Here is a 16531-nt window from a genome sequence, read left to right as displayed (position 1 = left end):
AACTTTTCTTATTAAATCCTTACTTTCTTCGAGTTTTGTTAATAACAAACATTCCTTCAACGTTAAGCCACAATTACAAATTTCATCTTTACACATTGTTTTGCAACAGCAAATTGAGGCGCTATTCCGATCCATTGATCTAGATTCATCGAAGGTTTTTAATCGCGCCTTTGTTAATAAGCTCTGTATCTCTCTTTCTAATTCCACAGCTGTTCCTACAAATACGTTGAATCTATTTTAATAGTAACAACCGTTGCCTTTTAGGACTTTACTTACGAATATCGACAGTTCGTAATTGGAACGCTACGCTTTTCCCAAATATGTCAAAGTCATCTTCAATTTTTCTTTTGCTATGCATTTCCATAAAAATATCATCCATATTCGTGGGACGATCCTGTTATAAAAAAATCTTTAGATTTTTCTTCCATCTTTTCTCTCGAAGGATCGACCATTTAAATAACTTGCCGTTATTTAATATATAAACCTTTTTTCCTTCGCTGACGCGTGCATCTATTTCCTATACAATATTAACATTATCGAAAATATTTATGCGTTTTTACTTTATTAATATTAATGTCATTCTCATATTCGTTTCTAACGTGAAGCGTATCCGTTTGCGTCCCGCGCTCTGCGGTACCACTGTTGATCTCTGTTGCAACGTCCGCCGTTTGAGTTGTTTTCGAAGGTACGGGGGCATCTTGCAATCTCGATGTAGAATGTATCGAACTCCTGCGCTTGAAAAATATCACTATAAATTTATTTCGTGATGCCTTAGTTACATAAAGTCGTTACATAAATGGCAAGTGACCTCAATGTTAAACACAACTCGATCTGCGAAAGGAACTCGCGCATTTCACATGTGTCATTTGAGCAAATTTGCTTATCTGCCGATACCTCAAGAGACGAGTGCAAAAGATCGTTCCGAGTATCGCTATCATGAAACTTTTGCTCGACGCTATCCTGCTGCAAAGCACATTTCGCACATTGGCGTAAATACAACGTAAAAACATGTCGCAACGTTGCTCTTGCAAGACAGTGTTATTCACAATTTTAGAATTACGCGTTGCGTCGTACAAATGTAGCTTAGCGATTAAATCTATGTAGTAATTAATAAACAATAATTTCTTAAATACTGTTCTGTTACATCTTACAGTTACATTATACCTTTTTGAAGTTGTTGTAACAGGATATTGGTATGTGTGGAAACAGGAGGACGTGCATCCTTCTGAACCACTTCGCTTTAGGCGCATATAGTTTCTCGCAGAATATAGCCGCAGCGATTTTCGACAGTTCGTAACAGTATTCTTTCTTTGTACTTGCAATCCTTCGGATGCAGTCACATATCGTTAATCCAGAAATATTCATCGAGCTCTTGATTTCCCTATATGCTTTGTAACGCGACAATTTGTTATTGAATTCGGGATGAAATGGGTTCCACAAGCACTGATGTTGCCCGTAAAATGTTATCAATTTCTCGGTATCATCTTCGGTCCATGTATCTGACATATTAAAGAATATAATTTATGTTAAAACGACCAGGTTATTTAACCTTCTAGATTAATATTGTCCACGTCAGAAAATATATTCAAATAGGTGAGCTCTTAAATTTATATTAAACCGATGTTCCTTGGATGATGTATGCCGACAAGAATACGTCACAAATGCTGCAACAGGCTTATTCATTGTACCGTTTGGACACAAATACACAAAACTTTAGAAAGAGAAAACATGAAAAAAATGAACGATACATTGTATCGTTAAAAATAAATGAGACTTGAAGAGATGATATTAAATCTCATTTAACTATTTCAAGTACATTCAATACATCTTCCTATATCACATACTTGAACAGTATAAATATAAATTGTACGTCTGTAAATCCTACAAGTTTATGTTTACATGGCATTATATTCTCCGCTGGGCTGCGTTCCGATTCCTTACCCAGGTGCACCCGCTATGTTGGAGTGAGAAAGATACAAGAATGAGATAAAAAGAGAGAGAGAAAGAGAGCACCCTGGCGTGGAATCGGAACGCAGCCCTGTTATTAAAAGCGCAATTCCTTTTTTTTCTAGCGATGTCTCGTCATTGCTGTATGTTAATTTTGATTTTATTGCTACACAATTCCTATTATGTATTTGTATTTTGTATAAGTTTGTATACCGTTACAATTCCTACTCTTAGTTTTGTAAAAATATTGGCTGTTTTATTACGGGCGGCACAGTTAAGAATATCTTCTTTTCTTCTTTTGATTTAGCAATTATTATTAAAAAATAATAAACACTAAAACTGTGTTATATTATTATGTATGTTTAGGTTTAAAGTTACTATATCTAAATTGTTTTAAAAAGCTATATCGCAAATATCATAATTTATATATGATATACGTACTTATTTCTCATGATGAAGTAATTGCACAATGATTTTCTTCTTTGTAGACTAGAACTGATATTTCATAAAGTAAACTATAAAAATTTATGTACAACGTACGTTGTATAAGAGAACAGGCATTATTGATAAATTGATGTTTGACCGATAACCGAATTATACAATGGAACAAGGTGTTTTGTTTCTTGTTATTGAACAGAAATGTACATTGAATTATGCAAGTGGGCAAGCTCAAGTAATTCAATTTGATATTACGTTATCTATGTACAGTGTGAGCTTTTCTATACGACAAATTGTTTTCAATTGTGAATAACGAATATGCGTATATATGCATATTCGTCATTCACAATTATCTCGTTAGCATTACATGCTTAAATCTACATTAGTCGCGCGCAATGACCACTCTTACGAAGCTGCATCAATCGTCGATGACAACGTAGGTAGCTGCTGCGGAACGAAGTTTATGGCTTCGTGATATACAAGTTCTGTAAGCGAGAATGTTTGATTATTCAAGGTGTAAAAGTACTTGGAATCGATGGGCAGCAATCAGGTAGAAATGCGTTACCCTTCCATTTTTCCACTGGTAGGTCCATATCCTCGAAACTTTGATCGTACGGTAGAGAAATGGGTTCGTCCGTTGGATCCGCATATTGCGCGAGGTACGGATGCGCTAGCGCTTGCTCCGCAGTAATCCTTTTCTCCGCATCCAATTCCAACATCAATTCCAGCAAGTCGATAGCTAAACAATAGATGATGATAATGTTTGCTCATTCAATACGTATGCTGAAAATATACTGTTAGCAATCCTTTTTACCTAAAGGGTTGGCTCCACGGAACACATCCTTAAAATTCTTCTTCTTCAACGGTGGTAAACTCTGAATATAATTTCTGGCCTGTAATAATTATCCCACGTAATAATCAATGTTATAATAACTCGTTTATGTTAACAAATCGTTTTTTTTTATCCGTTTTATCAGTCTAGATAAAACTACCTCCACATAGAATTTTTTTACAGAAGTAATCTACATTTTCTTCATACAAATAATCTGAAAGTAAGGGAAAATGTTTGCAACTTAAGAAAAAAATTATATTTTATAACAATTACGTATATCAGTGATCTCCAAATAAAAAAGTATTTTGAAAAATTTTAAAGATATATCTATATGTGTACACAATATACTTTAATTGTTATCTCGAATCTTGTGACAGGAAGAATACACTGAGAAAACAATTTACCTCTTGGCTAGTAACTTTGCTTAATGTTTCTTCTGTGGGTGTGCCACAGAGTACTAGGACTCGTGTTAGATGATCAATGTCTGCTTATGGTTAAGGTATGTTTAAAAAAGCAACATTACTTATGTAACAAATATATCAGAAAATAATACTTTTAGTAATATTAAACGGTGTTAGACCATATCCATAAACTATGAATCATTGCATCTAAAACAGCAGGCGCATACTTGTAAGTTATAAAGCGTGAATTAAATCGAACGCTGGATATGTGTGCGCAAAACTTATAAAAATTCTTTGTGCGTTCTTCCAATATGCTATATACTTATACTTGAATAATAAATATCTTATCAACAATTCTTCATCGAATTATATATGAAATTTAGATATATTTATAATCAGGTTTCATCGTACTTAACAATTTTTCGTACATAATATTCATTTACCGATAAAAATTTTTATCCATTTATAGATATAATAATTATATAATTATTATATATATACACACAGTTACAGTCACACAGATGTAGTTTTATTATTTATTAAACTTTATAAGTTTGTCAAGACGTAACATCTATATCTTATATTTTTTGCGTGTGAGGAAGAATATCAAATGCAACTCATGCAGGATGTATAAAATATGCACATCATGCTAGAGTAACAGAGTAACCACCGAGAAGAATTAGAATAACTTACCGATTCAGAGGATATCTTTTTCATAAACTCGTCTCGTGGAGTACCCAAAATTTCCATAATCAAGTTCAGTTGATGGATATCTGCTCTTGCTAAGGCTCCACTATACATTTCTCTCCAAAGATAATAAATGTACCCTTGATTAGAAATACCTTTTACTACTTCTAAAAGCGCAATATATTTTATTCAAAAAATGTTAATATACGCAATATATATATATATATATATATATATATATATATTGTATCTCATTTATGCTTAATTTACAAGCAGCTTCTTTTAGCCGTTGTATAGCATGTGCAAAATGTGTAAAAAGCATATTAAGCGAAATATATGCCGTGATATAAGCTTCAACAATTCAATGCGAGTAGCTACTGTAGACCCTTAGCAGAAAGCGTGTTTGTCAAGAGACACTTTTCATAGACAACCAAAGCAGAGAAAATATTTATCAAGAATGGTTAGTGACTCGTGTGTGTTAGAGACACAGTGAGAGAGGACATCAAGAATGAAAGACTAACAAAACTTAATATAAAACATGAAAAATTCATCGAGTTTCCGAAAGGATACGATCCGTTCCAGGAAACAGCGTTCTCCCAGTCAACAATTCAGCCATAATACATCCCACTGACCAAATGTCAACTGGAATACACAATAATCGAATTACAATGTTGGACGAGCGATAAAATCGTTTATCTCGTCAGATAAAGCAGATAACGTATCTCCACTATCTCCTGCGCGTTAATTCTTTTCTTTTCGATCCAATCACCGACCTGTTTGATTGTAATGCATCCAATTAAGCATGATCTCGGGCGCCCTGTACCACCTAGTGGCGACGTAACCGGTCATTTCATTTTCCGTGGGTCTGGCCAGGCCGAAGTCCAAGATCTTCAATTCGCAGTCCTCGTTGACGGCAATATTAGATGGCTTCAAGTCCTGCCGATCAGATCTATGAGAAATAGTTTTCAAGCAACTCTCATTGTACAAGCATGTGCGAGCATACCCTGTGTATGATTCCCGCAGAATGAATGTACTTCAAGCCACGTAGTATCTGATAAACGAGAAACTGTACGTGGTCGTCCGAGAGCTTCTGCGTTCTAATGATATTGTTCAGGTCGGCGCCCATTAGATGCGTAACCAAGTATCTATGGAAGAACGTACAAATAAATAATCAGGTCAAATGAATGAAAGGAAGCTCGACAAATTAAATCGGTGTGTCAAGCGACACTTACACGTGCTGGAAATCTTCCAGAGACGAGGACGGATGAAACACGTCTAGCAGTCCTATCACCTATGAGATACACGAATGTCTTTGATATTAATTAGAAATGCAGAGTGCTTCTATGATCGCGTTTACTCACATTTTCATGATTCATGTGTTTCAGCATGCGTAGCTCTCTGTACGTGCGTTTTGCATGCACGGCTGACTGAAATGGCCTGGCTAGCTTCTTGATCGCGACTTTCTGCCCAGTGGTTGTGTCAACAGCGGAACTGCAGAATATATATGATACTTTATGGTAGCATGGCTCTAATCACGTTCTCTGTTTCATAAATTATTTATTGCTAATTATAAATTGATAAATAAAAGATATTACATCAGAATATATTTGACACTCTAATCATGAATTATACTTGTAATTACGGCATTGTGCCCAATAGATTCAAGAAATTCTGTTGTAATGCTGTTTTTCTCAACATCTGCTTTTCTTTGTCTTTCTCTTCTTTTTTATTTCAATAATTCAATGTACACATCTGTGTGCTTTTATTGCAAATACACAAAAGAAATCGAACAGGTCTCCGTCAGATCATGCCGCTCTTAATTTGCTGTTAATTTTATCGCTCGACGCACTTGTACATACAGCACATTGTTGCAAATTATTCTATTTTTGTAGAAACGCGGGACGCATGCGCACGATCCCTCAACGCAACCCCCGCATTAATTTTAGCCAGGCAAACCTTTCCTTACGACGGAGAAAAGTCGTGCTGCTAAAAGGCGATCCCGCCAGAAACGCCGTAAATGTCAAGGTTGCGACCGGTTGACGGCCGCACCAGCGCAACGTCACTCGCCCCCGCCAATTTTTACAGCTGTCAACCGATCGAGCATCACCGCGCTGTCGAACGATAGCGATTTATCTCGCGAACATTTGACGTCGAATCTGGGAAATTGCTAGCGAAACCTGGCACGACGCGACGTCAAAATTTTCCGCTCCTCCGCTCGTGTCATATGCGCGTCTTCGATATGTTGCGTGGGTGCGTGGGCGGCATTATTGTCGCTGCTCGCGTTGTCACTCACCAGACTTGGCCGTAAGCACCTGAGCCTACCGGAGTGAGCAACTGATATCGCTCCGGTACCTCCCATTCCGTCCTGTTGATCTCGATCTTGTGAAACTGCGGCATACTTCTCGACGTAACGCAACCTCGTTGCCCGTTCGTTGTAGAGAGAAGTTGTACGACGTGTGTGCGTGTTCGTTTCGCGTTCACCACTTCCAACTACCGCACGAGACACTTCATTTCCGAACTGGCCGTGCACCTGCGTGTAATCTGCGTGGATCGCCACTTATAGTGGATCTACTCATCCACCGCGTACGGACACTGGCCCGAACTATGTCGCAACGTAGCGAAGCGAGTCTCGTCAATTTTGTGCTCCTAAAGCGTGACGCGCATGCCCAGAAGTACGGCCTTGTTATATCATATAATCGGATATAATTGTAGATTAATATAATTTCTATCTAAAATTGCTATTTTAAATTGAAAATCGTACGATGCTACGTCTTTCGTTCAAACAAAGTATGTATAAATATTAAATACCTTCATTTTTTGGCAGATAAAAAAAGAATCGAGGTGCAGAAGGTGCAGCTTGGGCGGACGGATCTCGACGTACATACCTAGGCATTTAATGACACGCCACGTTGTGCGCGAGACTTTAGTTTAAACCCGTGTACGTTTTCCGCTGCTCTCGTCGCTGCTTGACGCAGCTTCGCAACGAGTACAATTGATAGTTACGCGTTAGCTTAGTAGCCTGCACGAGGTTTGCATTGTCATCGTCGGCGAGTATGACTGACGAAAATGAGGCAATGGAGGAGGAGTACGAGCCCTCGATCAGGAACGTGATCGAGCAGCGTTCCCTGCGATGGATATTCGTGGGCGGCAAAGGCGGAGTCGGGAAAACGACTTGCAGGTACACCTAACCTAGGACAGCTATCAGCTCTGTCACACGATACAACGGCAGAAATACAATTTCCCCGGATTCTTCGCGTTGCAGCTGTTCCCTGGCGATACAGTTGTCCAAAGTCAGAGAGAGTGTACTTATCATATCCACAGACCCGGCGCACAATATCTCTGATGCATTCGATCAGAAATTCAGCAAGGTACCTACGAAGGTAAAGGGCTTTGATAATTTGTTTGCGATGGAAATCGATCCCAATGTTGGCATCACAGAATTACCCGAGGAGTACTTCGACAACGAAGCAGGTTCGTTCTCTCCAAAGTCTTTTTTTATTTCAATACGTCTTTCTTTTTGTTGCTCCCATATGAGTGCCTTTTGATGATTTTCCATGGGAAATAATAACATGATACATATGTAATAATGTATGATAACTTATAGAATGAAGAACGGATGTAGTAATGCAAGATTCTGCAAAAGAATACATGGTGTTATGCCTATACGAAGTTACATAGATGTGAAGTTGTTTCCGTCACAGTTTCAGGTGGAGAAGCGATGAGATTGAGCAAGAATGTTATGCAAGAGATTGTTGGTGCATTTCCTGGTATAGATGAAGCAATGAGCTATGCGGAAGTTATGAAGTATGTTTGCATTTTTACGTTCATAGTTCTGTGGTCTGTTAACAGATTGGCAGTCGATGATGTAGTTCTACATCATTTTTAAGTCTTTAGCTGATTGCCAGCGATGTAGTTTTACATCATTTGTATCCCTTCATTTAATGCATATCACTTTGACATGTCACATTAACTAGAAACCAGATTAACTTCATATGCATATATTACTTATAGTTTATTCTTCCTTATTTCATTTCATTTTATTTTATTTTATTTTATTTCATTTTATTTTTGTTTTATTATAATTGTCATCTTATTATTTTCATTATATCCATACTATTTGTTCTTGATAATTAAGAATTTGTTATCTATCATGATATTATGCATGTATGCATTATGTTGGGTTGAGCGCTTTAGGGGACCTGTCCCAGGGCACAATAATATATCTATCTATCATTTTAAAATCATTAGTATGATGTGATAAAGCAATATTTTTTATATTCACTCCCATTTTAATAACAGAACCCAGTGGCATTCAGCTATAGACTTTTGGAAATTGTACGCGGCGCTAAGGCTCTTGCATCAGAATGTGTTAACCACTGCGAATGTGTTAACACATTGCAGACTAGAGATTTTTTTTATATTGTTAACTATATCCAACAGCCAGCTTCTTTTTTTGCGTCAAGAATTTTTTCTTTTTTTTGTTTAAATTATTTATAAGTTGTTAATAGTTAAAAATCATTGTCATGTTAAATACTTATTTTCAACAAATATTTTAAAATTATATGGGTAATATGAAATACGAGATATCTCGTCATCCGCCCGCAATGTGTTAAGAAAATAGTTGCTTCTTTTTTTAAACCAAAGGCATTACCAACAGTGAAATTCTTTGTATGTTTTTAGACTCGTAAAGGGAATGAACTTTTCTGTTGTGGTTTTTGACACCGCGCCTACTGGGCATACTCTGAGACTTCTGTCATTTCCGCAAGTAGTCGAGAAGGGATTAGGCAAATTAATGCGTTTGAAAATGAAGATCAGTCCCTTCATCACACAGGTTGAGAATAATCTATGTCATTATTAAGGATTATTTATACTTTCTGAGTGACGTAAGTCGTAAAAGAATGTTTTGTGTATAGATAAGTTCGCTGTTAGGATTGACGGATTTCAACGTGGATACGTTCTCCAATAAGATGGAAGAGATGCTCGCCGTCATTCGGCAGGTCAATGAACAGTTCAGAAATCCCGATCAGACGACTTTCGTGTGTGTCTGCATCGCAGAATTTTTGTCATTGTACGAAACGGAACGACTTGTGCAAGAGTTAACAAAGTATGGTATTGATACGCACAATATCATAGTGAATCAGCTGTTATTCTTAAAGGACGGAGACGCTCCTTGTCGGCTTTGTCTTGCCAGGCATAAAATTCAAGATAAATATCTAGATCAGGTAGGTGATGCTGGATTTCGATTGATATTCACTTGGTAATACATGCTATGCAGTGATTAACAATATTGTAACTTTTCTTTTAAAGATAATGGATCTGTATGAAGATTTCCATGTAACACGGCTTCCTTTGCTGGAGAAAGAGGTGCGGGGAGTGCAACAGGTTAGAGAATTTTCGGAAAATCTCGTTAAACCGTACGAGCCTTAGCATCTATGTAATTAACATTTAATAACAATATAATAATTTACATCCAACTTTCCAAGTTTTATACACTCAGGACCTCGTGCATTGTCTCCGAAATTGATGCAAATTTGTATTAAAAAAAAGCTGTAGCTTTATAAAATCGCTTTGGTCAGGTATTTGTTATTGCACATGTTAATAAATTCGATATTGCATTTGCGCACATTACATGCTTGTGATACTTAGTTTGTATCAATTACGAAATTAGTTTATACTTCGAGAACATTTATATACTTATACGTATCATGAGAGAGATAGAATACACATTGAGAACGAAATTGGTTATTCCCCGTTATTTTACATTTGTATTATCAGAAACATAGAAAGAGAAAATCTTTATCTGATCACCACAAGCTCTTTCCCGATTTCTGTGAAAGCGTTCACGGCGTGATCTATATCCTCGGCCGAATGCGCCGCGCTGATTTGAACGCGTATTCTTGCTTTATCCTTTGGTACCACGGGATAGCTGAATCCGATAACGTAAATGCCTTTCTCTGTAAAAAATTATTTCTGCTCGATGAAACGAATTATAAACCTTTATAAAGAACGTGATCGACTATTACTTCATGTCTTCAGGGATTTTATAGTTATTTGTGAAAGGAAATACACGTGTATACGCGTACCCATCATTTTATCTGCAAATGTTGTGGCCAGTTTTGCGTCGCCCAACATAACAGGACAAATGGGGTGATTATCACCGCTGACGATAAAGCCAGCCTTGATCATCGCATCTCTGAAGCGCTCCGTGTTGCCTGCTAAACGGTCCAAGAACTTCGTGCTGTTCGTTATGAGATCCATTACCTGTCAGTTAATTAATCAAAGAGCCTTTATTTAATATCTTGTATAGATATTATTTAATATAATTTAATATCTCAATAAACCTATACATGCGGAGTCAAGTAAGTATAACATGCCGCTTTACCTTACTCGCTGATGCGACCACTGGCGGAGGCATCGAATTCGAGAACAGATATGGTCTACTTCTCTGTCGTAATAAACTGACAATTTCTTTCTTGCCAGTCGTGTAACCGCCTGCTGCTCCCCCGAGGGCCTTGCCCAAAGTGGAGTTAATGATGTCAATGCCTCCCAGATGGCCAAAATATTCTTCTGTACCTCTGAAACAAGAATGAAGTTGAATAAAATTGAATTGAAAGATAATACTGATGATTGTAAATGGAAAACTTGGTAGTTATTTCTGGGAATGTAAATACCTGCCGGTTTTACCAAAAAATCCAGTAGCGTGACAATCGTCGACGAACGTGATGGCGTCATACTTCTTGGCAAGCTCGATTATTTTCGATAATGGTGCAACGGTACCGTCCATGGAAAATACTCCATCGGTTGCGATGAGACGCAAACGTGCCGATTTGGCCTCCTGAAGTTTACTCTCCAGATCGGTCATATCTCTGTGCTTGTATCTGAAATGAGAGAATATTGCAGCAAATTCGAAAATTGCATTTATAAATTGATTCAGCCAATTAGTTCAGAGCAAGTTACCTGTATTTTTTCGCTTTACAGAGGCGTATTCCGTCGATGATAGACGCATGATTTAGCTCATCACTCAGCACTGCGTCATCAGCAGTTAAAAGAGTTTCAAAAATACCGGCATTCGCATCGAAGCAGGATGCATAAAGTATCGTGTCTTCTCTGCCATGGAACGTCGAGATTTTCCTTTCTAATTCGACGTGTATGTCCTGCGTTCCACAAATAAATCTCACAGAACTCAAACCAGCTCCGTATTTGTCCAATGCAGCTTTCGCTGCGTTAATCACATCCTTATTGTCCTGCATTTTAAAGGAATTCGTCATTTTGAAGAAACTTGATACTAATTCTAAATTTTATATTTTTATAACATATGTATATTTGCTATATCTGTCAAATTTCGTTTTACCGCTAGACCCAGGTAGTTGTTTGCGCAAAAGTTGAGCGCCTCCTTGCCGTTTGACAGCACGATTCTCGTTCGTTGAGGCGAAGCGATTACACGTTCGTTTTTCCAAGTGCCAGCATTCACTATTGCTGCCAATTCGGGTTCTATGCACTTAATTAGAGAACTTGTTGTGCGACGAACGTTCCATCTGGTATCTTGAAATTTGGGGACTAAAAAAGTTCACACGATAAGAACTAGTATGTTGCATATGTATAATGTAAAAAAATATAAACATACTTTTTCTAAAATTGCTGAACATATTGTCTACAAGACTTTCTTACTTTTGTCTTCTAGCAATACTAGCAGATAACTGAGTATAGCTAAAAAGAAACACATTTAATCATTAAGTCAAGAACTAGTCAAACCAGTTTTTTAGATGTATAGTAGTATAGATTTCTTTGCAGCACACAGACTATTATGCGCTATTGCGCAATTTCTTTTAAAAGATAAAGAAAATAAACGTCTAAAATGAAAAAGAAGATAAATGTCTGTGATCAATTTTTTGCATTTAATTCGCAATGCATATTGAAATTTTTGTTTTATCGAACAGATTTATAAATATTTAATCAAAACACAATCATATATTTTACATATATTAAGTAATATTGAAATAATAATTTAATCAATTCATGTATAAACTATCTGTATTACAGTAAGAATTTAAAGTAGATTAAGATTTTTTTATACTGCGGTTCAACCAACAAGTTTAATGCAATTAAAATAAATTTTAAATTAACATACAGCTTTCTATGTTTCGCCTTATCATACCAACAGTCAAACTCTATCTAGATCAGTTGAAATTAAGTTGAAGCACTTTCTTCTTGCTTGTGTGTATATATTATATATTGTATTATACATATACTTGTTCTAAGTGTTATAATCTTCAACTGTTGATGCCATTTTTTGTCCGTATTATTCCATAAACATATTTTTCTGTGTATATGAAGAAAGGTAAGAAATTAGATGAAAAGAATTTCTATTTAATTATTAAATACAAGGAATTGAGCTGATTTCTAGTGAATATTAAAATCGGTGAAAACCATATCCCATTTATAAAATTATTTTTGATAAATATAGAGCTAAAAACACCTATTAAATACGTTATGCTAAATTTTATATATATCTATAGCTCTGTTTATCTGTTCATATTTCTACACAATAAATTCTCCAGTCTTTACATTATAATTTGCATTTTAACATCTCACTATTTGGTCGATCGTAACTTGGTCTTAATTATCACGTTTTCTCATACGGCAGTTCAACTAGAGAACAATTACCTATTTACAAGAAAATATTTTATTTCTCTTCAATGCTCTAAGCATTCTGTTATTGCTGGAAGAGATTAAGAAAGGATCGCAATGTTCTGAGCATCGTTATAAATACGCAATGATATAATGTATAATAGCGATAACTATTACAATCACTGTGGTATGCTTGAGGCAAAGGAAACAAAATATTACATATAGAAATACAAACTTCCTGCTAAATTTTTACGATTGTAATTATTACGCCTATAGAATAACCATTTCCGTAAAATATATATACATATACTTTACAATTTATAGTTCATAGTATAATTTATAGTTTACACATTCTTTGTGGTTATTTTACAATAAAAAATTTGAAATAGGACATAGAAACTTGTACACTTGAATTTAGATACGGTACAATACCTAAATCAGTATATAATTATGTTGCGGTACTTTGGAGATATACTATCTAATAAATCTAATACATTCTTAACAATGTAGATCAATTATTTAACGTTATTAGAAATTAATGTCCAAGAAACTTGGGTTTTCGCTTGCGAATGCAAGGATAAGATTCAAGCCGCCTTGTTCTTCGCGGAAAGTTTCGTCGCCAGAGAATAAGCGTGCGGGAAATTGTGCACGATCATGTACAACACGCCCAAGTACAAAATTATGCCGATCGTAAGAAAGAGATCAAACACAGCCGGTTTTACACTGTAACAGAATAAAAGTAGTTAGAAATAAATGGCCGATATTAAACATCACGTGACATAAATACGTATGAAAGGAATCTCATGACGCCTTACCTATATACATTCAGAGTCGCTCTCGCGACATCGTAGAATACAAATTCTGGATCTCGCTTGTCAGGAGTATGGAAGGTAACTTTAACATCTCCCAGATATCTCCCCATTGCTTCCTTCAGCGTACCGACTAGTAAGTTATGCTTATCCGCCAACAATGATGCTGCTCGTGGCTGAGAGGCGAAGTAGTTGAACCACAAGGAGAGCGATTCCTTTGATACATCCTGCAAAGAAACCAGCATTATTTGTCTGCTTCATATGAAACATAAAAAAAAGTTCAATTCAATCAATCTCAAAAGAATTAATTTCCGAAATTGAAAATAAACACCAAGTAAGTCGCTGCATTGTAACGAACGTACCAGTGGACCAGCGAAGATTTGACTAGAACTCAAGTTATATATATGATGTGCTAATGCTTCCGCCACAACCTGAGTGTGCTCGTACAATTTGTCTATTTGCCCTTCCGTCGCGACGTCTAGTATAGTAGCTCTGACTGGATCTTCGTGGCTCTTCAACGTGGACAAGGTCGCAGCTGGCAATCTGCGAATGCTGTACCTTTCATGTTCCCAGGCTAGCGTTTCTTCTGCAAGATTGATCTTCTTGTGCACGCCCTCGACGTTGATAGTGTTCAACGTCTGCGAAATGGTCTTAAGTTCTCTGTAAAATAGTCCACCCGTCGAGTTCTCTTTGGGTGGCTTCGACACGTGCACGTACAAATTCTCGCTCGCGGAAACGGTGTCGAGACATATTACATAAGCTGCGTCCTATATCAAAAAGAAATGCGCATTAGTATGTTATCTATTACATCACAGAGATATGATGAATGTGTGCTTGTAAAGGTAGTTAAGAATATTCCAGGTCGCATTACTTGTATGATAGATCCCTCGGTTCCATCTAACTGATCCTCCAGCCATTTCTTGCTACCTTGATAATTTAATTTCCCAGCTCCAGTCGCAATAAAAACAATATTGTACTGCGGCCTTGACCTACCAGTGGAGTACAAAGCGGAGAACAGTCTCGCTAATTCTAGTAGCATAGCTATGCCGGAAGCGTTACTGTCCGCGCCAAACGATAATTCCTACAATAGCACGAATGTATCCATCGCGTTTAAAATTAAACTTTACAAAAATAAAGAATGCAAAATTTTATAATGAACCTACAGGTGCCACACCGGAGCTGTCGTAATGTGTCACGATCGCTATGGTAGGTAATTTCTCTTCGGCGCCAGTTCCAGTTAATTTGCCATGCAGTGTAGCGACTTTAACGTCCGTTTTGGGAAGTGCCTGTGCAGTGGCTACCACCACTTGATAACCACTCGCGGAAATTGAGTTGTACATAGCTTCTGCCGCCGAGCCAGCCTTCTCGTCGGTGATAAATCCACTGGCGATATCATCGAGAATGATCTGAAGCTCTGGATGCCACAGTGCAAAGTACACTGGTATCATCGTCTCGGAGCCGTACATCATGGACTCTTCTAGGTTCATAATATGCTAAGATCAAAGCGAATTGTCAGTTACAACTTATCAATTCTGTATATTTATAGACAAGATTAAGATGTATATCAAAGTTACTAACTTGCTTCTCTTCTGTTGTGAGCTCATTAATTTTCTCAGGTAACACAATCACCAATGCCCCAGCCTTGCTCTTAATTGACTGGAAGATGGACGGTGTGATGTCCAGGGCTTTCGCGACGACGCAGTGCCTGGAGGTGCTCCATCCACTCAGTGATCTTGCCTCCAAGGAGACTGGGGCGTTTCGGCAACCTAGAACCAACCAATTATCCAGTCTTCACATCATATACGACATAACATCGCTGTAATATTAACTTCTATTCGTTGCTTAGGGATTTTCTTTCAACAATAAACCCGTGAGTAATCATCAATGACATCTTTTTAAAAAGTGTCACACAATATCTGTATAAATCATCACATGGATAAAGTTGACGTCTCACCGTGTGGGACTCCATGCAAGTCATACTGATGCATGCGATACACGGGGAACTCGTGCGAGGCGGCCACGGGATTGACCGGGGATATGATGATGAAGATCGGCAGGACTATCAGCAGATAATACGGCAGGTATCCCCGACAGAGCTCGGCGAAACTGTCGCACTCCTCCAGCCACATGTTTCCGTCGAGAAAGCTGTACCACCGATGTCTTAGACGTAATTCTCACGCGATTTCATTGACCTAATCGTATCGGAATAGATCCGTTCCTACGTACCTCCGACCGCTCCGCGCAACGACGAAAGGCCCCTTGGCTCGTTTCACGGGTTACGCTAGGTTATGACTGGCTAAAGGCACAAGTTCGAGCTCTCGATATCTCACACTTCCGGTCTCGTCACTTGAAATCTCTCGGATGTTTCACAGACAGGTACTTCGAACTTTATTTCCATGATAATATATTTCCGGAATAGTGATCCATATGCTATTCTTCATTCTAATTTACAATTAGAGTGAAATCGCCTTCCCGTTTCCCGCCTCTGATTCACCAAGTGCTCGATAGATGGCCAGGCCAGGCGTGATGTTCTCGCAAGAAACATTTGCGTTATCACCTTACAAATAACCATCCAGGCCTGCTCTGCAAACTTTGACATTTTTGCAATATAATGTATATTTTGAAAACAGCAAAAGCTGATTATGATATATGTTCCGTATTACGGCAAGAATTCTCTAGCGTAATGAGAAAATCCGTAATGAGAAATATAAGGTGATAACGCAAATGTTTCTTGCGAGAACATCACGCCTGGCCTGGCCATCTATCGGTCACTTGGTGAATCAGAGGCG

General features: G+C 37.5%; 4 protein-coding genes across 6 annotated transcripts; 1 reads left to right on the top strand and 3 right to left on the bottom strand.

Annotated features, from left to right (window-relative positions):
- Positions 1-735: 735 nt before the first annotated feature.
- LOC105275402 (mitogen-activated protein kinase p38b) lies at positions 736-6885 on the bottom strand. 2 transcript variants are annotated; one of them, XM_011332208.3, is made up of 10 exons: positions 6599-6885; positions 5667-5796; positions 5538-5596; positions 5309-5450; positions 5079-5241; positions 4876-4947; positions 4312-4391; positions 3200-3278; positions 2951-3124; positions 736-2870 (listed from the first exon to the last, which is right to left on the bottom strand). In XM_011332208.3, exons 1-10 carry the CDS (start codon positions 6700-6702, stop codon positions 2791-2793), a joined length of 1083 nt encoding a protein of 360 aa, XP_011330510.1. In that variant the 5' UTR covers positions 6703-6885; the 3' UTR covers positions 736-2790. The 2 variants fall into 2 exon arrangements, with proteins under 2 accessions (XP_011330510.1, XP_011330509.1); XM_011332207.3 differs by lacking the exon at positions 4312-4391 and adding an exon at positions 3622-3701 and having other exon boundaries at positions 6599-6883.
- A 3-nt stretch (positions 6886-6888) lies between these two features.
- Positions 6889-9779, top strand: LOC105275403 (ATPase ASNA1 homolog). Of its 2 annotated transcripts, XM_011332209.3 has the most exons (7): positions 6889-6977; positions 7130-7483; positions 7568-7776; positions 8007-8109; positions 8986-9136; positions 9219-9527; positions 9613-9732. In XM_011332209.3, the coding sequence occupies exons 2-7, from the start codon at positions 7359-7361 to the stop codon at positions 9730-9732; spliced, it is 1017 nt and encodes a 338-aa protein (XP_011330511.1). In that variant the 5' UTR covers positions 6889-6977; positions 7130-7358. The 2 variants fall into 2 exon arrangements, with proteins under 2 accessions (XP_011330511.1, XP_026823806.1); XM_026968005.1 differs by lacking the exon at positions 6889-6977 and having other exon boundaries at positions 7145-7483; positions 9613-9779.
- LOC105275404 (2-amino-3-ketobutyrate coenzyme A ligase, mitochondrial) lies at positions 9729-12203 on the bottom strand. The gene is made up of 7 exons (XM_011332210.2): positions 11930-12203; positions 11657-11862; positions 11263-11549; positions 10977-11183; positions 10688-10880; positions 10389-10566; positions 9729-10259 (listed from the first exon to the last, which is right to left on the bottom strand). Exons 1-7 carry the CDS (start codon positions 11949-11951, stop codon positions 10102-10104), a joined length of 1251 nt encoding a protein of 416 aa, XP_011330512.1. The 5' UTR covers positions 11952-12203; the 3' UTR covers positions 9729-10101.
- Positions 12204-12513: 310 nt separating this feature from the next.
- On the bottom strand, positions 12514-16215 carry LOC105275401 (nicalin). The gene is made up of 8 exons (XM_011332206.3): positions 15969-16215; positions 15697-15887; positions 15321-15508; positions 14906-15235; positions 14614-14823; positions 14105-14509; positions 13749-13969; positions 12514-13656 (listed from the first exon to the last, which is right to left on the bottom strand). The coding sequence occupies exons 2-8, from the start codon at positions 15869-15871 to the stop codon at positions 13518-13520; spliced, it is 1668 nt and encodes a 555-aa protein (XP_011330508.1). The 5' UTR covers positions 15872-15887; positions 15969-16215; the 3' UTR covers positions 12514-13517.
- Positions 16216-16531: the final 316 nt, after the last annotated feature.

Source organism: Ooceraea biroi, chromosome 2 (genome assembly GCF_003672135.1).
Source record: "Ooceraea biroi isolate clonal line C1 chromosome 2, Obir_v5.4, whole genome shotgun sequence".
Taxonomy (NCBI): Eukaryota; Metazoa; Arthropoda; class Insecta; order Hymenoptera; family Formicidae; genus Ooceraea; species Ooceraea biroi.
The sequence above is the reverse complement of the archived record's forward strand: the minus strand, read 5'-3'. Positions and strand labels throughout refer to the sequence as shown.

Coding starts and splice junctions, on each gene's coding strand:
- LOC105275402 (XM_011332208.3), bottom strand. CDS start 6,702: ATGCCGCAGTTTCACAAGATCGAGATCAACAGGACGGAATGGGAGGTA. Junction 5,451..5,537: donor CTGGAAGATTTCCAGCACGT/GTAAGTGTCGCT, acceptor GTTCTTCCATAG/ATACTTGGTTACGCATCTAA. Junction 2,871..2,950: donor ACCAGTGGAAAAATGGAAGG/GTAACGCATTTC, acceptor TCTCGCTTACAG/AACTTGTATATCACGAAGCC.
- LOC105275403 (XM_026968005.1), top strand. CDS start 7,359: ATGACTGACGAAAATGAGGCAATGGAGGAGGAGTACGAGCCCTCGATC. Junction 7,484..7,567: donor GTCGGGAAAACGACTTGCAG/GTACACCTAACC, acceptor TTCGCGTTGCAG/CTGTTCCCTGGCGATACAGT. Junction 9,137..9,218: donor TCAGTCCCTTCATCACACAG/GTTGAGAATAAT, acceptor TTTTGTGTATAG/ATAAGTTCGCTGTTAGGATT.
- LOC105275404 (XM_011332210.2), bottom strand. CDS start 11,951: ATGTTCAGCAATTTTAGAAAAA. Junction 11,550..11,656: donor ACAACTACCTGGGTCTAGCG/GTAAAACGAAAT, acceptor TTTAAAATGCAG/GACAATAAGGATGTGATTAA. Junction 10,567..10,687: donor TGGTCGCATCAGCGAGTAAG/GTAAAGCGGCAT, acceptor ATTAACTGACAG/GTAATGGATCTCATAACGAA.
- LOC105275401 (XM_011332206.3), bottom strand. CDS start 15,871: ATGTGGCTGGAGGAGTGCGACAGTTTCGCCGAGCTCTGTCGGGGATAC. Junction 15,236..15,320: donor TCACAACAGAAGAGAAGCAA/GTTAGTAACTTT, acceptor CTTTGATCTTAG/CATATTATGAACCTAGAAGA. Junction 14,824..14,905: donor ACAGCTCCGGTGTGGCACCT/GTAGGTTCATTA, acceptor GTGCTATTGTAG/GAATTATCGTTTGGCGCGGA.